General features: G+C 38.8%; 1 protein-coding gene and 2 pseudogenes across 1 annotated transcript; all 3 read right to left on the reverse strand.

Annotated features, from left to right (window-relative positions):
- LOC107590108 (olfactory receptor 146-like) overlaps positions 1 to 10,488 on the reverse strand; it is a 21,975-nt pseudogene extending 11,487 nt beyond the window's left edge.
- A 2,027-nt stretch (positions 10,489 to 12,515) lies between these two features.
- LOC107590084 (olfactory receptor 5B17-like) lies at positions 12,516 to 14,571 on the reverse strand (annotated as a pseudogene).
- Positions 14,572 to 15,637: 1,066 nt separating this feature from the next.
- On the reverse strand, positions 15,638 to 16,825 carry LOC107590130 (olfactory receptor 52N5-like). The gene is made up of 2 exons (XM_016278741.1): positions 16,477 to 16,825; positions 15,638 to 16,347 (listed from the first exon to the last, which is right to left on the reverse strand). The coding sequence occupies exons 1-2, from the start codon at positions 16,823 to 16,825 to the stop codon at positions 15,884 to 15,886; spliced, it is 813 nt and encodes a 270-aa protein (XP_016134227.1). The 3' UTR covers positions 15,638 to 15,883.
- Between the last annotated feature and the right edge of the window lie 1,251 nt (positions 16,826 to 18,076).

The following is an 18,076-nucleotide window of genomic DNA, read 5'->3' on the forward strand; positions in this document are numbered from 1 at the left end:
TTTTTAGCAATATGCTATTTACACTAAGTGCAAATACCAATCAGATTATTGACAAGAAAGCATGACAGGATGTTTATTTTGGGTAAACACTTCAGAAAGTAGTGGCAAAACTTTCTTCAAGATGGTTTATAAATAAATTGTAAATATATATTGAATTTGTACCATCATTGTGTTTTATGCCTTTCTTCAATGACACAACTTCCAGTTCAATAACCTTTTTAAAGAGGCTCACACTGTTACAAAACAAGTTGCTAAATATTTATATGACCCTCTTCAACATATCAGAAGTCTTGAAAGTACAAGTATTTGCTCTAAATGATACATTTGCAGCATCTCTGTTTTATATGTTTTTCTTCATAGAGACACCTTCCAGTTCAATAACTTTTTTTAAAAGAGGCTCACACTGTTACAAGACAAGTTGCTAAATATTTATATGACCCTCGTCAACATATTAGAAGTCTTGAAAGTACAAGTATGTGCTCTAAATTATACATTTGCAGCATCTCTGTTTTTCTTCATAGAGACACCTACTGTCAGGGTTGGGGATGAAGGATGAAGAGAGAACTCAATATTGCAGGAAGATAAGGGCTTTAATAAAGGCAGAAACAAAACAAAACAAACAAAAACTACCCCCATAGGGGAAAAAACAGCTGGCAACTTCACTGGATGGCAGGACAAGGCACACTACAGAGAACATTCGACGACGAACTGGCACAGGACTGTAAACACAAGGACAATAAATAGGGAGCAAATGAGGGTAACAAGGGAACACATGTGGGGCAAATTAACCAATAATAAGGTAACAAGATGGGTGGGGTCAAGACAATTGACATGAGAGCACATGGCACACAGGAAACAAAGACAAAAGCCATGAGTTCACACAAAACAAACACAAGCACATGGCCAGCAAAACAATCACAAGCCATGTGCTTGAACAAAACAAGACACGAACATGCAGCTAATGAGAAAACTCATAAGCCCCATGTTCACACAAGACAAGACAGCATGCAGAAAACGAAAACCAAGCTGCATGCTACACAGCACAAGACATGAAAAGCACGCAGCCGATAACACGAGCTGCATGCAACAACAACACAAGACAACAAGAAAAGCACGTGACTGAACAAACCGCGTGCTACACAATACACAACACACGTGGACAGAAGAGCGTACGGCCGAGCGAACTCGAGACCACACGCTCCCACAACAGACAGAACATGGAGCGCGACTGTCCGGACCCCGACACGAAATTGAAACTCAACAAGACATGGGTGCCGGTATCTGAACACCACGCTCTAACATGAAACAGGACACGCAGACGAGAGCGCACGGATCGAGCACTCTCTAAGCAGCGCGCTCACATGAAAACAACGACACGACGGGAGTGTTAGGGCTCTTTCACAAAACCATGAATTACACTAGACCAGGGATCCTCAAATTTGGCCCACGAGATCCACTTTCCTGCAGAGGTTAGCTCTAACCCTAATCAAACACACCTGAGCATGCTAATTATAATGTCTTCAGGATCATTAGAAAATCACAGGTAGGTGAGTTTGATAAGGGTTGGAGCTCAACTCTGCAGTGCATTGGCCCTCCAGGGCAAGATTTGAGGAACACTGCACTAGACCGAAGTGACAGAACCCTGACATCTACCTTCACTTCCAGTTCAATAACTTTTTTAAAGAGGCTCACACCGTTAAAAAAACAAGTTGCTAAATATTTATCTGACCCTCGTCAACATATCAGAAGTCTTGACAGTACAAGTATTTGCTCTGAATGATACATTTGCTGCATCTCTGTTTTTCATAGAGATACCTTCACTTCCAGTTCAATAACTTTTTAAAAGAGGCTCACACCGTTACAAAACAAGTTGCTAAATATTTATCTGACCCTCGTCAAAATGTCAGAAGTCTTGAAAATACAAGTATTTGCTCTAAATGATACATTTGCAGCATCTCTGTTTTTCTTCATAGAGACACATTCACTTCCAGTTCAATAACTTTTTTAAAGAGGCTCACAGTGTGAGTTTTCAAAAGATTTTCTTTACTTTATTTTTCTCCCTTTTTTTGTTGATAGCGTTTTTTAGTTTTCTTTCTGTCTTGGAGGCGGCGGCTGCCTTTTTTGGGTGCAGAGTGGTGGGGCACATGATTCGCTCGTGCACGAATGAAAGACGCACGGGCCAGTCGGCTGCCAATGTGGTGGAAACACCGCCCGCTAGGGCTGATGGTGGAGCCACTGCACCGGTTGAGCCGCGAGAGATTATGCAGGTCTCACAGGCAGATGATCGAGGTGATAGTGGTCCAGGAGATGAGGTGGTGGAGGATTCAGATAATAAACAGAGTGATCAAAAAGTGCAAGATATCTCAGAAGGATATTTAAATGTTGGTCACATAGCAACTAGAGTAGTGGAGTCAGTGTTGTTCAATGTGGAAGATGTTTTGATGGATGATTTTTCTAAAGTGTCAAACCAGAAGCCCAGAAAACAAATCAAACACTGAACAAGTCACAAGAAAAATTGTCAAGTACACAGGAGGGTGAAAGTGAATGTGGGGACACACAAGTGGAAGCAGAAAGTGTTTACTGTTTTATATTTCGTCTTAAGAAGTTGATGGTGAAAGTTAAAACACAAACAGCAAATGATGGTTAAGTGTTTGTTGTTTTGTCTTTTTAAATATTTTTTATTTTATTGTCTTGTTTATTTGTAGTCCTATTTTTGTCATGTGTGACATAAAGCTGGGTTCCTTAAACATTAATGGTGCCAGAGAGGATGTGAAAATAAATTCTCTTTTTAATTAGTTTAAAGTTAGGAAATAAAATGTTATTTTCTTACAAGAACCACATAGCACAATTGAAAATGAAACTGACTGGAAGAAGAAGTGGGATGGGGAAGTGTTTCTCAGTCATAAGTGCAGTAATAGTGGAGGTGTTGGCATCCTTTTTTTCTAAGGATTTTTCACCTATTCATGTGTTACCGAAGAAATAGTTAAGGGTCGACTGTTAAAAATACAAGCTACCTTTGACAATGTGAAAATGTCCTTTATCAATGTATATGCTCCGAATATAGGCATTGAAAGGGTGATATTTTAAACATTCTAAACACTGTACTTAATAAATGTAATGTGCATGAGTATATGGTTTTGGGCGGTGATTTTAATTGCACTGCAAATGCATCTCTAGACATGAACCATCCTGAACCGTATAGAGCTAGCATGAAAAGCCTTATCAGTTTAATTGAAACAAATGATTTATGTGATGTCTGGAGATTTTTTTTCACAATACTCAACGTCAGTATACTTAGACTCATGCAAAGGATAATGTTTTATCTTTGGCAAGGCTTGACAGATTTTATTGTTTTAAACATCACATTAATGTTCCTAGAGGCTCTTCAATACATCCAGTTGGCTTTTCAGATCATTCCTTTGTTCAAATTTCCATTTTTGTTAAGGATGTGAAATGTAAAAATGCTTATTGGCACTTCAATGTGTCTTTGCTTTCAGAAAATGTTTGTATTGATGCTTTGAAGTATTTTTTGAGTGGTTATAAAAAAAAAACAAAAGCTGAATACACTTCATTACAACAGTGGTGGGACATAGTTTAGGCGGTGATTTTAATTGCACTGCAAATGCATCTCTAGACAGGAACCATCCTGAACCGTATAGAGCTAGCATGAAAAGCCTTATCAGTTTAATTGAAACAAATGATTTATGTGATGTCTGGAGATTTTTTTTCACAATACTCAACGTCAGTATACTGAGACTCATGCAAAGGATAATGTTTTATCTTTGGCAAGGCTTGACAGATTTTATTGTTTTAAACATCACATTAATGTTCCTAGAGGCTCTTCAATACATCCAGTTGGCTTTTCAGATCATTCCTTTGTTCAAATTTCCATTTTTGTTAAGGATGTGAAATGTAAAAATGCTTATTGGCACTTCAATGTGTCTTTGCTTTCAGAAAATGTTTGTATTGATGCTTTGAAGTATTTTTTGAGTGGTTATAAAAAAAAAACAAAAGCTGAATACACTTCATTACAACAGTGGTGGGACATAGGGAAAGGACAAATAAAGCAACTATGTTTACAATATACTCTCAATGTCACAAGGGACATGACTAAATCTATGAAAGTTTTGGAGAATGAGATTGGCAAACTCCACAAAAGATGGAAAACATTTTAAAGATCTTAAAAGAAAAAAGTTAGCTCTATCCAGCCTTTTGAGTTTTTCTACTCAAGGTGCTTTAGTTCGGTCATGGTATCAAAATATTGTAAAAATGGATGCTCCCTCTCATTTTTTCTTTGGCCTTGAACGAAAGAATGGACAGAAAAGGCTCATGCATTCTTTGCAGTTCAGTACTGGGCAGTTGCTGAAAGAGTCTGTAGGAATCCGAAAATGTGCAGTTGGTTTTTATGAGAAGCTGTTCAAAAAGGAATTCCAAGAGAATCCTGAGGTGGCACAGTCTTTTATAGAGACTTACCTAAGGTTTCTAAGGAAGCTATGGCAGAGTTGAATACAAAGATCTCTGCTGAGGAGCTGTATTCTGCATTACAGAGCCTAAAAATAGGCAAGGCTCCGGGGATCGATGGATTTCCTGTTGACTTTTACTAAGCTTTCTGGCCTGTCCTGGGAGAGGATCTACTGCTTGTTCTCAGGGACAGTCTAAGTAAAGGGCTGTTACCTTTGAGCTACAGGAGAACAATTCTCACTCCTCTCCCCAACAAGGGGGACTTGCAAGAGATTAAAAACTGGTGGCCAGTGGCGTTACTCTGCACAGATTATAAAATTTTGTCCAAGGTGTTGGCTTTGAGGCTGAGAAAAGTGATGGAGCATATCATTCATGTTGATTAGACAGATTGCATTCGAAATAGGTTAATATCTGATGATATTTTTTTAATTTGTGATTTCTTAGATCTTTCCAAGTCATTGGGCTGCGAAAACGTTTTAATTTCACTAGACCAAGAAAAGGCTTTCGATAGAGTTGAGCATCAATATTTGTGGCAAACATTGGATGCTTTTGGTTTTAGTTCTAATTTTATAAATATGATTCGAGTCTTGTACAATGATATTGAGAGTTTATTGAAGGTCAACGGTTTCTTCTATGTTATGGCACCAATTATTGTGTATAGATCCTCCAACACAATTGTTAGCTAAGATACAAGCAATTTTAGTGGACTTCTTCTGGGACTGAATGCATTGGGTCCACAGAGCGTTTTGTTCTTACCGAAAGAAGAAGGAGGCCAAGGACTCATTCATCTTGCCAGTAGAGGTGATGCTTTCCGGCTCCAGTTTATTCAGAGGTTCCTGGTTGGACCCAAAGACCTTGTCTGGAGGCCTTTAGCCAGAACTATATTGTCCAGAGGTGGGAATTTGGGTCTTTCGGAGTCTTTGTTTTTAATGGACCTAAGGACTCACAAACTGAATAACCTCCCAAAGTTCTATCAAGGACTTGTTACTGTTTGGGGGATGTTTCATAAACAGAGATCAACAGACAGTGAATCTCTATTATGGATTTTGAAAGAGCCTGAAGTGTATGGGACACATTTTAATGTAGAGGATACAACAGGACATTCCATGATGCAGTTGTTCGTTTCAGTTGGGACTGTCACACTGGGACAGGTTCGGAGTATCCGAACCTAGTGTGTACTTACCCTTTAGAGGAGGGTTACAGAGTAAAACGTGGCGAGAGCCAGCCAGGAGATCTCTCTTTTATCTTCTGATATCTTTGAAGGATTCAGGTTTCCAAAATACCTTCTATATCCTGTGAATGGTACCAAATTGAAGTTATTGAACTGTATATGCTGAAACGTAAGCAGTCTAAAGTAAGCAATAATTAATCTTATTGATCTCGATACCATTGCTAATTTATTTTGTGAGCAGTAAACATGGATATAGTAATTAAAGATAATTTAAAGGTTCCAAACTGTGTTCTTGTAAGTGGGTTATCAGATACTGCTGTGGATAAAGAAGTTGCTGAATTTTTGTAGAAATATGGGAAAATTTTAAGAACTGTAAGAATAACAGATGGTCAGTCTGAGTACTACGGACAGATAATAATTTAATTTGAACATGGCTCTGCCATAGAGGCTCTGAGCTTACCTTTTCACAGACCCTGTCTTGTTGATCCTACTGTGATCCATCCCATTCAGAGCCTTGCAAGTCTGTATAGCAAAACCCGTGGTAGTACCACCACAAAAGCTTATTTGTCAGAACTGAAGGAATTAGCTAAATTGAGTGGCAGACAATTTGAAGATGTTCTTCATGAAGAGCTTAGTAGAATAAGTGATTCTGTTACTGCTCAGTCTGTGAGGGTTGATCATGATCCACAGATGGAACCTGAAGGGCCTCTTCTGCCCGGTGGCCCAGCTATATAGCCTAGTGAGGGTATTCAAATAGATTTGTGTACATTTCCTGTAAACACAAACACCTAAGTCAGTTGTGTCCAGGATAATGTCCTGGGACCCAGTACTCCCATAATGCTTTCACCCAGTCAACTTACCAATTCAGAAGTTCAGCGTATGGTCGTATAACAGGTCGTCAGGAGCAACAAATTGGCCACCCAGTTTCATGCCCCATTAAAGCTTAAGACCTTTTCTGGCAAAACACCTATTCCAAACTTTGAGGTTGACTTTTATACATGGCGTGCTAATGTGGATCTTTACAGGAATGACCCCACGATTTCCGATGCATTGGTGGTGAGGAGAATTCTTGGAAGCCTTGCATCTCCAGCTTCCAACATAGTCAAACCATTAGGACCCTTGGCATCATCCAAAGCCTACCTTGACTTACTCTGTTCTGCTTTTGCTGTTGTTGCGGATGGGGATGAGCTCTTTGCTGCATTCTTAAACCTCAACCAAAATGCAGGGGAAAAGCCATCTGATTTCCTTCATCGGCTTCATACAGAGCTGAGCTCTGTGGTGAGAAGGAATGGCCTTGCCGCCACTGACATGGACAGGCAACTTCTGAGACAGTTTTGTCGGGGTTGTTGGAATAATGCTCTTATTGCTTGAACAACGTAAGAGCAGCCCCCCAACGTTTCCAGAATTCCTGCTTATGTTGCGCACTGAAGAACGACAAGCCACTAAAAGTAAGAGAATGAGACAGCATCTTGAGATTAAGGCAAAGGTTGCATCCACTGTGCAGGCTACATGTAATCCTTGTTTTACCCAGTTTGACTTACCTGTAGAAGACCATTACAGCTCCTCCGCAGTCGTACAACCGCTGCAAAAGCAAATTGCTGAATTGCAAGCACAAATAGCAAGTCTCATGGCTTCTAAAGAAGAGAAAACTGTTAAAGAGAAAAAAACAAAGAGGTCAAAACAAATTGATAAACAAGACAAAAAACAAATAAAACAAACTCCTGCGGTCCATTCAAAGCCTAAACCTTGGTACTGCTTCCGATGTGGTGAGGGTGGCCATATCATCTCCTCCTGTAGCAATCCACCAAACTCAACATTAGTGCAAGCTAAGAAAAAGGAACTTGGAGAAAAGCAAAAAGCTTGGGATATGCAAAATGGTGCTGTAGGGATGCAGGATTTAAACGAGTAGAAGCTTCTGTCGCGGGACACACAGGGGCCATACATAACTTATGTCCCATACCTGAGAGCGTATTGAAATGTGCAATTAAGACACAGACTGTCCAAGAAGGCAGGAAACTGCCAAGGCGACTAATTGGAGAAAAGTGCACTGCTGTAGTTGAGATATCTGGGACAGAATGCAACTGTTTACTTGATACAGTGTCTCAGGTAACTACTGTAGCACAATCCTTCAATAGTCGCTGTCTTTCTGATCAGCCTGTTCAGCCCATCAATTACTTACTGTGGAAGGGGCAAATGGTCAGTAAGTGCCATATTTAGGATACATTGAAATTTGCATTAAGTTCCCTAAGGACTTCCTTCAGTCTCAGCCTGAGATACCTACCCTTGCCTTAGTAGTCCCAGACATTAGGTCGAGTGGTGAAGTTCCTCTGATAATTGGCACCAACACTTTGGATGCTGTGTACGAACAGTGCAGTGATGAATCTCCAACTCTAAGCAGTTCCCCCTGCTGTGGCTACATTCAGGTCTGGAAAACATTGAATAAAAGACAAAAACAAGCCACAAGTGGTAGACTTAGCTTCGGGAAATTCAAAGGACGGACCCAAGAAGTTCTCCCAGCAGGCCAAAAGACTTTACTTGAGGGGTACATAGTTCAAGCTGCTTCAACAAGGGATGAAGCATGGGCTTTACTTGAACAGCCTTCAGGATCGGTCCTTCCTAGGGGGGTGTTTGTTGATAATTGCCTTATTACTCTTCCTAAGCACAGCCCTTTTAAGGTACCGGTTTCTTTGGGGAATGAGACTGACCATGATATCGTCCTCCCTCGTAACTGTATCTTGGCTGAACTCCGTGTTCCTCAGAGGATAATTTCAGATTCTTGTAAGAATAAACAGGAATTTACTGCCGCAAGTTGTTCCAGTCTGCAAAGACAAACTCCCGACCCCGAATTGCAGTTAGACTTTGGGGAATCCCCATTACCGCAACATTGGAGGGACCGCATAACACAAAGGTTGAATTCCTTTTTTGATGTCTTTTCCCATCACGAACTTGACTTCGGCCAGGCAACCAAAATAAAACATTGTATAAAGCTGATGGATCCTACTCCCTTTAAGCAGCGACCATGACCATTCCACCCCCAGGACTTTGAGGCAGTAAAGAAACAATTGCAAACCTTGGCAGAAGCAGGCATAATTAGAGAATCTGAGTCTCCATTCGCGTCCCCAATAGTTGTCGTTCGCAAAAAGAATGGTGACGTACGGCTGTGCGTTGACTATAGAAAATTGAACACGCAAACTATACGAGATGCCTATGTGCTGCCAAATCTCGAAGAGTCATTTTCTGCTCTTGCTGGATCACAGTGGTTTTCTGTGATGGATTTAAAGTCTGGATACTATCAAGTTGAGATGGAGGAAGAAGACAAGGCCAAGACGGCCTTTGTATGTCCTGTAGGCTTCTGGGAGTTTAATCGCATGCCTCAAGGGGTAACTAACGCTCTCAGTACTTTCCAACGCCTAATGGAAAAATGTATGGGGGACAGCCATTTAAAGGAGGTTCTTGTCTTCTTAGACAACTTGATTGTCTACTCCGACACTTTGGAAGAGCACGAGACCTGGCTCCTGCATGTACTTAACCGTCTCAGAGATTATGGACTAAAGTTGTCTCCCGATAAGTGCAAATTTTTTCAGACATCCATCCGCTACCTGGGACATGTTGTCTCTAGAGAAGGCGTAAGGACAGATCCTGAGAAAATTCAAGCGTTAACAACCTGGCAGAGACCTCAGAATTTAAAAGAACTTAGATCGTTCCTTGGATTCTCAGGATATTATAGACGTTTCATAAAGGATTACTCAAAAGTCGTCAAACCCCTGACTAACCTCACAGCTGGATATCCTCATCAGCGGAAAGGGGGAAGGGTAACGGTTAGAGACAAAACTTATTTAAACACAAAAGAGCCTTTTGCAGAACGCTGGAGCCCAGAGCATCAGACAGCATTCGAGGAGATAATCAATAAGTTAGTGACTGCTCCTGTTCTTGGCTTTGCTGATCCTAAGCTGTCATATATATTTCATACGGACGCAAGCACGACAGGGTTGGGCGCAGCCCTGTACCAAGAGCCGAATGGGCAACCTCGGGTCATTACTTATGCGAGTCGAGGGCTGACTCGAAGTGAATCTAAATACCCTGCTCACAAGCTCGAATTTTTAGCCCTTAAATGGTCCATCGTCCAGAAGTTCCATGATTATTTATAAGGCAGTCACTTCACAGTAGTTACTGATAACAATCTGTTAACGTACCTTCTCACAACTGCCAAGCTGGACGCAGCAAGCTACCTCTGGCTTGCTGCTCTATCTACATTCACTTTTGTCATCAAGTATAGGGCAGGTAAACACAATGCTGATGGGTTGTCGAGAAGACCCCACGGTGATCTCGAGGACGATATTGCATCTAAAGAGGAGAGACAGAAAATCAAGAGGTTTACTTCCCATCTTTTGGAATCCTCTAGCCCTGTGAATGAACTTGACACGAGAACTGTTCAGGCAGCATGCCAAAGGCATCTTATCAATCAAAATTTCCCTCTTGACCATTCCCTTGGCTATGTAGAGTCATTGGCCATTCAACCTACTGCCATTCCTATCAACTTTGAAGAACAAAAAATTGAGTGTGGCATCTCGTCTTTGCCAAAGTACAGTGAAGCGGCTTTAATGAGGTTTCAAGGAGAAGATTCTGCCATTCGTCAGGCACTCAATCTCTTAAAATCTGGCCAAGATTTGCCAAAGAATTTCAAAGCTGATGATTCTAATCTTCAGTTGATTCTTAAGAAATGGAATCGCCTTCAAATTAGGGTTGGGCTCTTGTATCGGACGCGCCTGTGCAATGGCCACACAGTATTCCAGCTCATACTCCCTGAAGTTTTGCGGCCCATTGTTCTCCACAGCCTCCATGATGAAATGGGCCATTTAGGAATCGAGCGTACAAATGACCTTGTCAGGTCAAAATTCTATTGGCCAAAAATGTCCTTGGACATGGAGTGGAAGATAAAAACATGTGAGAGGTGTGTAAAGAGAAAAACACAACCAGACAAGGCTGCTCCCCTTGTAAACATATGCACAACGAGACCAATGGAATTGGTGTGCATGGATTTCCTTTCCCTGGAACCAGACAGCCAGAACACAAAAAATATACTCATCATTACCGACCATTTCACAAAATATGAGGTAGCCGTTCCTACAAGAGATCAAAAAGCCACTACTGTTGCCAAGTATTTGTGGGAGCAATTCCTTGTGCATCATGGTTTTCCAGAACGGCTGCACAGTGACCAGGGAAGGGATTTTGAGTCTCACATTGTGAAAGAGTTGTGTGCCATCACAGGTATTCAGAAAATAAGAACTAGCCCATACCATCCCCGAGAAAACCCAGTGGAGCGATTTAATCATACTCTCCTCAGCATGCTGGGCACTTTGCAGAACAAAGAGAAGACTCATTGGCGTGAATATGTGAAGCCCTTAACACATGCGTACAACTGTACAAAAAATTAATTACAGGGTTTTTACCCTACGAGCTCATGTTTGGGCGACAGCCCAGGTTGCCTGTGGATATCGCTTTTGGGTTACCTGTCCAAGACTCTAAAAAAGATTGTCATTCCTTATATGTCAAGAGTTTGAAATCACGGCTTAAACACAGCTATGACATTGTCATTGAAAATGCCAAGAAAGTTGCCGGAAGGAACAAGCAACAGTTTGATAAGGTTATCAGGGAGTCAACCTTGGAGGTAGGGGATAGAGTACTGGTGCGGAACTTACGACTACGTAACAAGCACAAACTTACTGACCGATGAGAATCTACAATTTATGTAGTGATCAGACGGATGGGAGACTTACCGATATATTCCGTGAAGCCTGAAAATGCAGATGGACCTGTACGAACGTTGCACCACGATCACCTCCTACCCTGTGGGTTCCTTCCTGAAACGAGAGAAACAGAAGAATCAATTAGTCCAGCCAAGAAGCCAAGGACAAGACAAAATTGTTCAGTCCGAGGAAGAACCTGTTGAGTCAGATGGAGAAGATCATTGGCAACCATCACCTGCTGTGTTAGAGCCTACAGAAAGGCGGATTGTGGAAGTGTATGAAGTGCCCAAAAGGTGTTTTGCACCTCTTCTACTGGATACAGGGAACTTACCAAGATGTACTCAAGGTGAGCTCTGTCAAGATCCAAGTACAGGAGAGCAAACAGCACCTGGTGAAACACACACAAAGATTTCTTCTGGTGACACAGTTGCCAAAAATTTGCTCGGAAATGGAATCAAGTTCCAGAACCCAGATGACTCCTTGGAAGCTAGAGGTGAAGAATACAACTTGCCTGAGACATCAATGGAGGGCACAGTGGAAGCAGTATCTAGGTAATCACATGAGCAGAGCTTACTCCTGATTCATGCAATGGGCAATGCATAGATCTCAAAGATTCTGAAAAGCAACACAGTAAGCCAAGGGATGATGTTAGGAGTATACCAGATGAGAGTCCTGAAGATTGTCCTGTATGTAGATCTGGAAGAATTTGCAGACCACCCGGAGTATTTCATTATCCAGAGTTAGGGAAACCCCTAATTTCCTTTGCACAGACTTTGTTAGAAGGATTTCATAAAGCATTTGTTGACACTCTGAATGACAGTCAGAACATGATTCCAACGAACACTATATCTTCAGAGTATCATATCATTTAAAATACATGAGGGACTCATGTCAGTTTAGTGGGGGAGGATGTAACCCCTATGCAAAATCCCTATAAAAGAAAAATATGAATGGTTTTGTGGCATATTTTTATGAACTCATTATCATTAATTGTGCTTTTAAGTCACCTTGGTCTGTGAAACCTGATATCAGAAAATCTGCATGGTAACAAGAGTGTGTTAGCAGATGGAAATTTGCTATTGGTGGAAAAAAACAAGAAGCTCCGCCCTTTTGCTGGGGCAATGCGAGCGAGTATTGGCAGAGAGTGATGAAATGATCTGTCGTGGAGATGCAGGGAAGTTTGAATTGATTACTCTATGAATGCATTGTATTTACATAAATTGCAAACTGATAATCACTCTAAAAAGATGATTGAGGTTGTCATGAACACATGAACCATTGGATTGAAGCTGTATTTTGTCAGGTGTGAACTTGAATCTAGGTGAGTGTGAACAAGCTTAAAGAGTTTAAACGATCTAACATTAACTCCTAAATAGTTAAAAGAGGAGATTCATATTGTTGTATTTTGTCTTTAATGTTATTTTTTCATGTTATGATCAAGTTATTTCTGTGAGTTTTGAAAGAATTATCACCTCGATGTGTAAAAACAAATGCTGTAATGTTTAGCAGCCATTTTATTGCATGGTTGAGGACACGTAATGTGATTTTGTGATTTGAGAAACGTGAGTATTATCGACTTGATGTAAGAGTTGTATGCATAGTTAAAAGCTATGTTGAATATTATTAATTAGAGTGAAGTCACGTCGTTGACGCAAATTCACTGTGAGCTTTATCTATCTCAAATATGTATGTTGAGTGAATTGAGCACATGATTGTGAATGTTTAAGGAATTGAATTCATGGTTTAAATTCATTAATAATGTTTAAAAAAGAGTTTAATGTACATTAAGGTCCATATAAATTGATTGTGAGTTGATTGAGTAATATGATATGGATGTGCCTGTTTTATTGCAGGCCAGGTTTTTTATATGCATTTGAATTCTTCCGGAGGGAAGATGGGAAGCCAACCACCCTTGATCGTTGGATCCGTGTAGTCATCGATTGCTGCTGGATGTCTCATGTGATAACACTGTGCGGTAGGATCTCAGTGGACCCTTGAATGCAGTTTTTTTCCCTTTCTCCTAAATTCCAGATTGGGATTGGATAGAACATTTTGCTTGTTGAATTCTTTTATTTTTATTTTGCTTTACCTTGTTTTTTGGAACCAAAAGACAGAACTGATTTCCACTAAAGGAAACAATTTTTTGGTCATTTAAAAGACTGGACTGAGGAACTTTAAGAAAAAAGGAAGGAGACACATACACTGATTGCGCACCACACTTTATTGATGTTCTTGTGATAACAATTGTGTTATATTTGTTACTTCAATACAGTTCATGCAAAATGGTAATTTGTGTGGTTATCAATAACTTCTGGTTGTGCCATTCACTATACTAGAATTCAGTGACCCTGAGTTGAGTATCCGAACCTAGTGTGTACTTACCCTTTAGAGAAGGGTTACATAAGCATAATCACAGTAGAAATATAAAAAATATATTTTTTTTATAAAAACACTGTCCTCACAGGAGTTTAAACAGTGATGCATTATCACAGAAAGGGTTTTCAGTTTTTTATCTACAGCGAAACATACAGTGAGTCCTATCAGAATTGTCACTGCAGGTGCTGACACCTCCCAGGCTAATGCTGATAGTTTAAGCACCATTTTATGGCTGTGTATCGCAGTGGATTGCATATAGCCACATATCTGTCAAAGGCCATGATCATTAGCACAGTGTGGCTTACAGTTGCAAATGTGTGAACAAAGTAAGCTTGAACAACACACTCCACATATGTCATATAGCGCTCTGAGTCTTCCATTAAAATGTCCTGTAGTAAGCGTAGCATAATGTCAGTGTTCCCTAGGATATCATTCAGTGGCAAGTTGCAGAACCGCAAATGCATAGGTTGATTTAAATTCTTGTCAGTTGAGATCAGTATTATAAGACCAATGTTACATCCCATTGGAAACAATATAAACCAAGAGAAGCAGGATGAAAACAGGATAGGAGGACTGATGTGTAACTTTCAGTCTCTCCATGAGGAGAATGTTGTTTGTGAATGTCAGGTTGTCCATTAGTTGTGCTACACAAAACCTGCAAAAAGAGTAACAAACAGACCTGTCACTGTTTTCCCCCATAAATAAATCTGTTATGATGCATATTTTGTAATTCACAAACATTGTTTGCTGTCCATTCAGTTTTACACTCTGCACTAACTGCATGTTTTTAAAAGCACACAACCATTCTGAACCGTATTAGCATGACCGTAAATATGAACTCACGATTGAATGTAACATAAAACAAATGATTACTTTTCGTTAAAATATTTATTAATGCCAAAAATGCTTACATTTCGGTGTCTTTTTGTTCGCTCGGGCAGCCATGTTGCTGCTGAAGCCGGTTTACGATGAGATAATTCATACCCCTTCGTTTGAAGTGTGGTCCCGAAAAATCTTTGTTTAAAGGGCTTTCAGGCCCTTCCCCTTACCCCTACCCCATCCAACCAAAAGATAATCGAGACACCCCTACCCCTTCACGTGAACATGCGAAACGAATGGGAAAGGGCTAAGGGGTAGAATTGGGATTGGGCCTTACTCTGTACTTAATCTGTATGTGATTCCAAATGTTTGAAATGGTTTCAATACTCATCACCAGTACCAGCAAACTAAATTTTTGCATGTGCTTTGAGTTTAATGTGCACTTGAGAACACAACATGTGCTAGTTATGATTTTTCACATAAGCATAATTTCCAATATTTTTTGAGGACAGGTAAACATTTCACATTGTAACACAATTCTATAAGAAGAAACATTTATAAACCTTAACTTAAATTTAAAGCTCACTTAAAGGTCTCCCTGCACCAAAATAAAAGCTTGGGGGTTTAACTCTGACAAGTGAAGGAATTAAGAAATTAAATCACAAATTTTGTAATTTTGCTTGTATTTTAGGAAATATAATTTTTTAGATTGTACTATTGTGCATATTGCAATAGTAATGTAGCTTATTATTATTATTATTTAATCACACTTAGAGCTATTAGGCCAGAAGAATCTCAGACAGAAAAGTTTCAATTGATAAGAAAATACTCTGACTATGGTCAAAGGTATAAGTGTAATGTAGATACTGTTCAAATTTTATAATCATATAACTAACTAAACTCAAATAAAGACTATTCCCTTAACATTTGGTTTTATAAGGTGCAATAATGATATGTACTCCATTAAAAAAACAAAAAAAAACAATTTATTCAGTAGATTTTCTAAATGGAAAAAGGGTACACTAAATTATATAAAATACAATTTAGGCTACGTAAGTAGATATTTTATTGAAAATATAAATATATTGTAACACCTTACCATGTGAAGACACTGATTTAGTGCCCCTAAAATAAATAAAAAGTTAAGTTACAAAGCAGTTACTAAAGACTTACATTCCTAAAACATCACTTGTATGATTGGATCCCAAGACAGAATTTGAAGATTATCACAGCATTGTATGTATTTCTAAAGGGGAGTTACTGACTCAACACATTAAATGCTGTTACCAGTGTATAATAATATAATACATTAAGATGCTCCTTTTTCTCTGCACCAAAATTTTACAAACTTCTGTCTTATTTCTTTAGTTTGTAAACCATATACTAAAGGATTTAGTCCTGGTGGTACAATGTGGAACATTATACTTGCTAGTTTCCTGCTTTCAGAGTAGAGAGGAAAACGATGGAGAAAAATAAAAGTGGAGCCAGAAACAAGCATGATTAAATAAACAGCTAAATGAGTGCTGCATGTTTTTATGGCTTTGCTGTTCAGTGCTTTGTTTTTGCTAGTTATGCATACATTGGCAATTTTGCCGTATGTTATGAATATAGACAGAATTGAGAAGGAAAATAAAACCACAGTATAAATGATTCCATACACATTATTAACAACAACACCATCCTCACATGACAGTTTAAACAGTGAGGCATTGTCACAGAAAGGATTGTCAATTTTAGATCTGCAGTGAGACAGTCGCACAGTGAGTCCTATCAGAATTGTGACCATAAGTACCGACAGCCCCCAGGCTGATGCTGATAATTTTACCACCATTTTGTTGGTCATTATAGCCGTGTATCGCAGTGGATTGCATATAGCCACATATCTGTCAAAGGCCATGATTATAAGAACATAATGGCATGCTGCTACAAATATATGCACAAAATATGCTTGAACAACACATTCCACATATGTCATATAGCGCTCTGACGTTTCTTTTAAAATGTCCTGCAATAAGCGTGGCAAAATGACAGTTGTCCCTAATATATCATTCATTGGCAAGTTACAGAACAGGAAATGCATAGGATGATGTAGATTCTTCTCTGTTGAGATAAGAATTACAAGTGCAATATTGGAAACCATTATGAAGACATAAACCAAAAGAAGAAATGTGAAAACAACATAGGTAGACTGAGGTGTAACTTGAAGTCCCTCCACTAGGAGAATACTGTGTCTGAATGTCAGGTTGTCCATTTCCTGCACAAAACCTGCAAACAGTAACAGTTAGACATCATATTAATTTATAAAATTTCAGCATAGACTACTGCTTTGAAGAAAGAACATGGAAATATTGTTTATGAGCTTTAGGATGTAAAATGCATATCACCGAGATATTTTGCATTCTATGACTTTTTTGTGCTCATATACAGATGATGTCCACATGTAAACTCCATGTATGACATTTTACATAACTGCTTGTTGTCTAAACAGGTTAAACAGTCCACACTATTTGTCATGTGCTAATATAAGCACAATTAATCTGAATTTTAGCAAAACATGGAAACACTGAAGTATTGCATAGTAAACAGAAATAGCAAGGAATTTGATATAAACATGTTGTAAAATTAGGAAATATTTGGTAGTTACGTACTATTAATTGACTATGTAAAGCAACACATACTTACTGCAGATGGATTCTGTTACGAAGGGAGTTGTTTTATTGCTTTAAAGATTTTATTCATATGTTGCCTTAATGAAGTCACAGTAAACTCAGTATCCAGTGTTACCTAAATACTAACTTGCACTTCTCTGAAATGTTTACCTACCCTCACCTTTTAATATGTTGTTCAAAGGTGTTTCTATGATGCGATCACCCCAGAGGGGGAAACTGATTCATGTCACTTGTTGCCATGATCATAAACACTGATAAAATGATATACAATAATTATATAAAATGATATGGTAGTTATTATGTTTAATATATATATATATATATATATATATATATATATATATATATATATATATATATATATATATATATATATATTTGTTTTCTTACTGCAGATGGATTCTGTTACGAAGGGAGTTGTTTTATTGCTTTAAAGATTTTATTCATATGTTGCCTTAATGAAGTCACAGTAAACTCAGTATCCAGTGTTACCTAAATACTAACTTGCACTTCTCTGAAATGTTTACCTACCCTCACCTTTTAATATGTTGTTCAAAGGTGTTTCTATGATGCGATCACCCCAGAGGGGGAAACTGATTCATGTCACTTGTTGCCATGATCATAAACACTGATAAAATGATATACAATAATTATATAAAATGATATGGTAGTTATTATGTTTAATATATATATATATATATATATATATATATATATATATATATATATATATATATATATATATATATATATATTTGTTTTTGAGTCTACAATTGTTATGGGGCGACAGAGACATGAAGCGAGCGGATCCATCTGCATGCTTTTATTAAGAG

Source organism: Sinocyclocheilus grahami, unplaced genomic scaffold (genome assembly GCF_001515645.1).
Source record: "Sinocyclocheilus grahami isolate Dianchi unplaced genomic scaffold, SAMN03320097.WGS_v1.1 scaffold124.1, whole genome shotgun sequence".
In the NCBI taxonomy this organism is placed as follows: domain Eukaryota; kingdom Metazoa; phylum Chordata; class Actinopteri; order Cypriniformes; family Cyprinidae; genus Sinocyclocheilus; species Sinocyclocheilus grahami.

Coding starts and splice junctions, on each gene's coding strand:
- LOC107590130 (XM_016278741.1), bottom strand. CDS start 16,825: ATGGACAACCTGACATTCAGACACAGTATTCTCCTAGTGGAGGGACTT. Junction 16,348..16,476: donor AGCATGCCATTATGTTCTTA/TAATCATGGCCT, acceptor TGGTCACAATTC/TGATAGGACTCACTGTGCGA.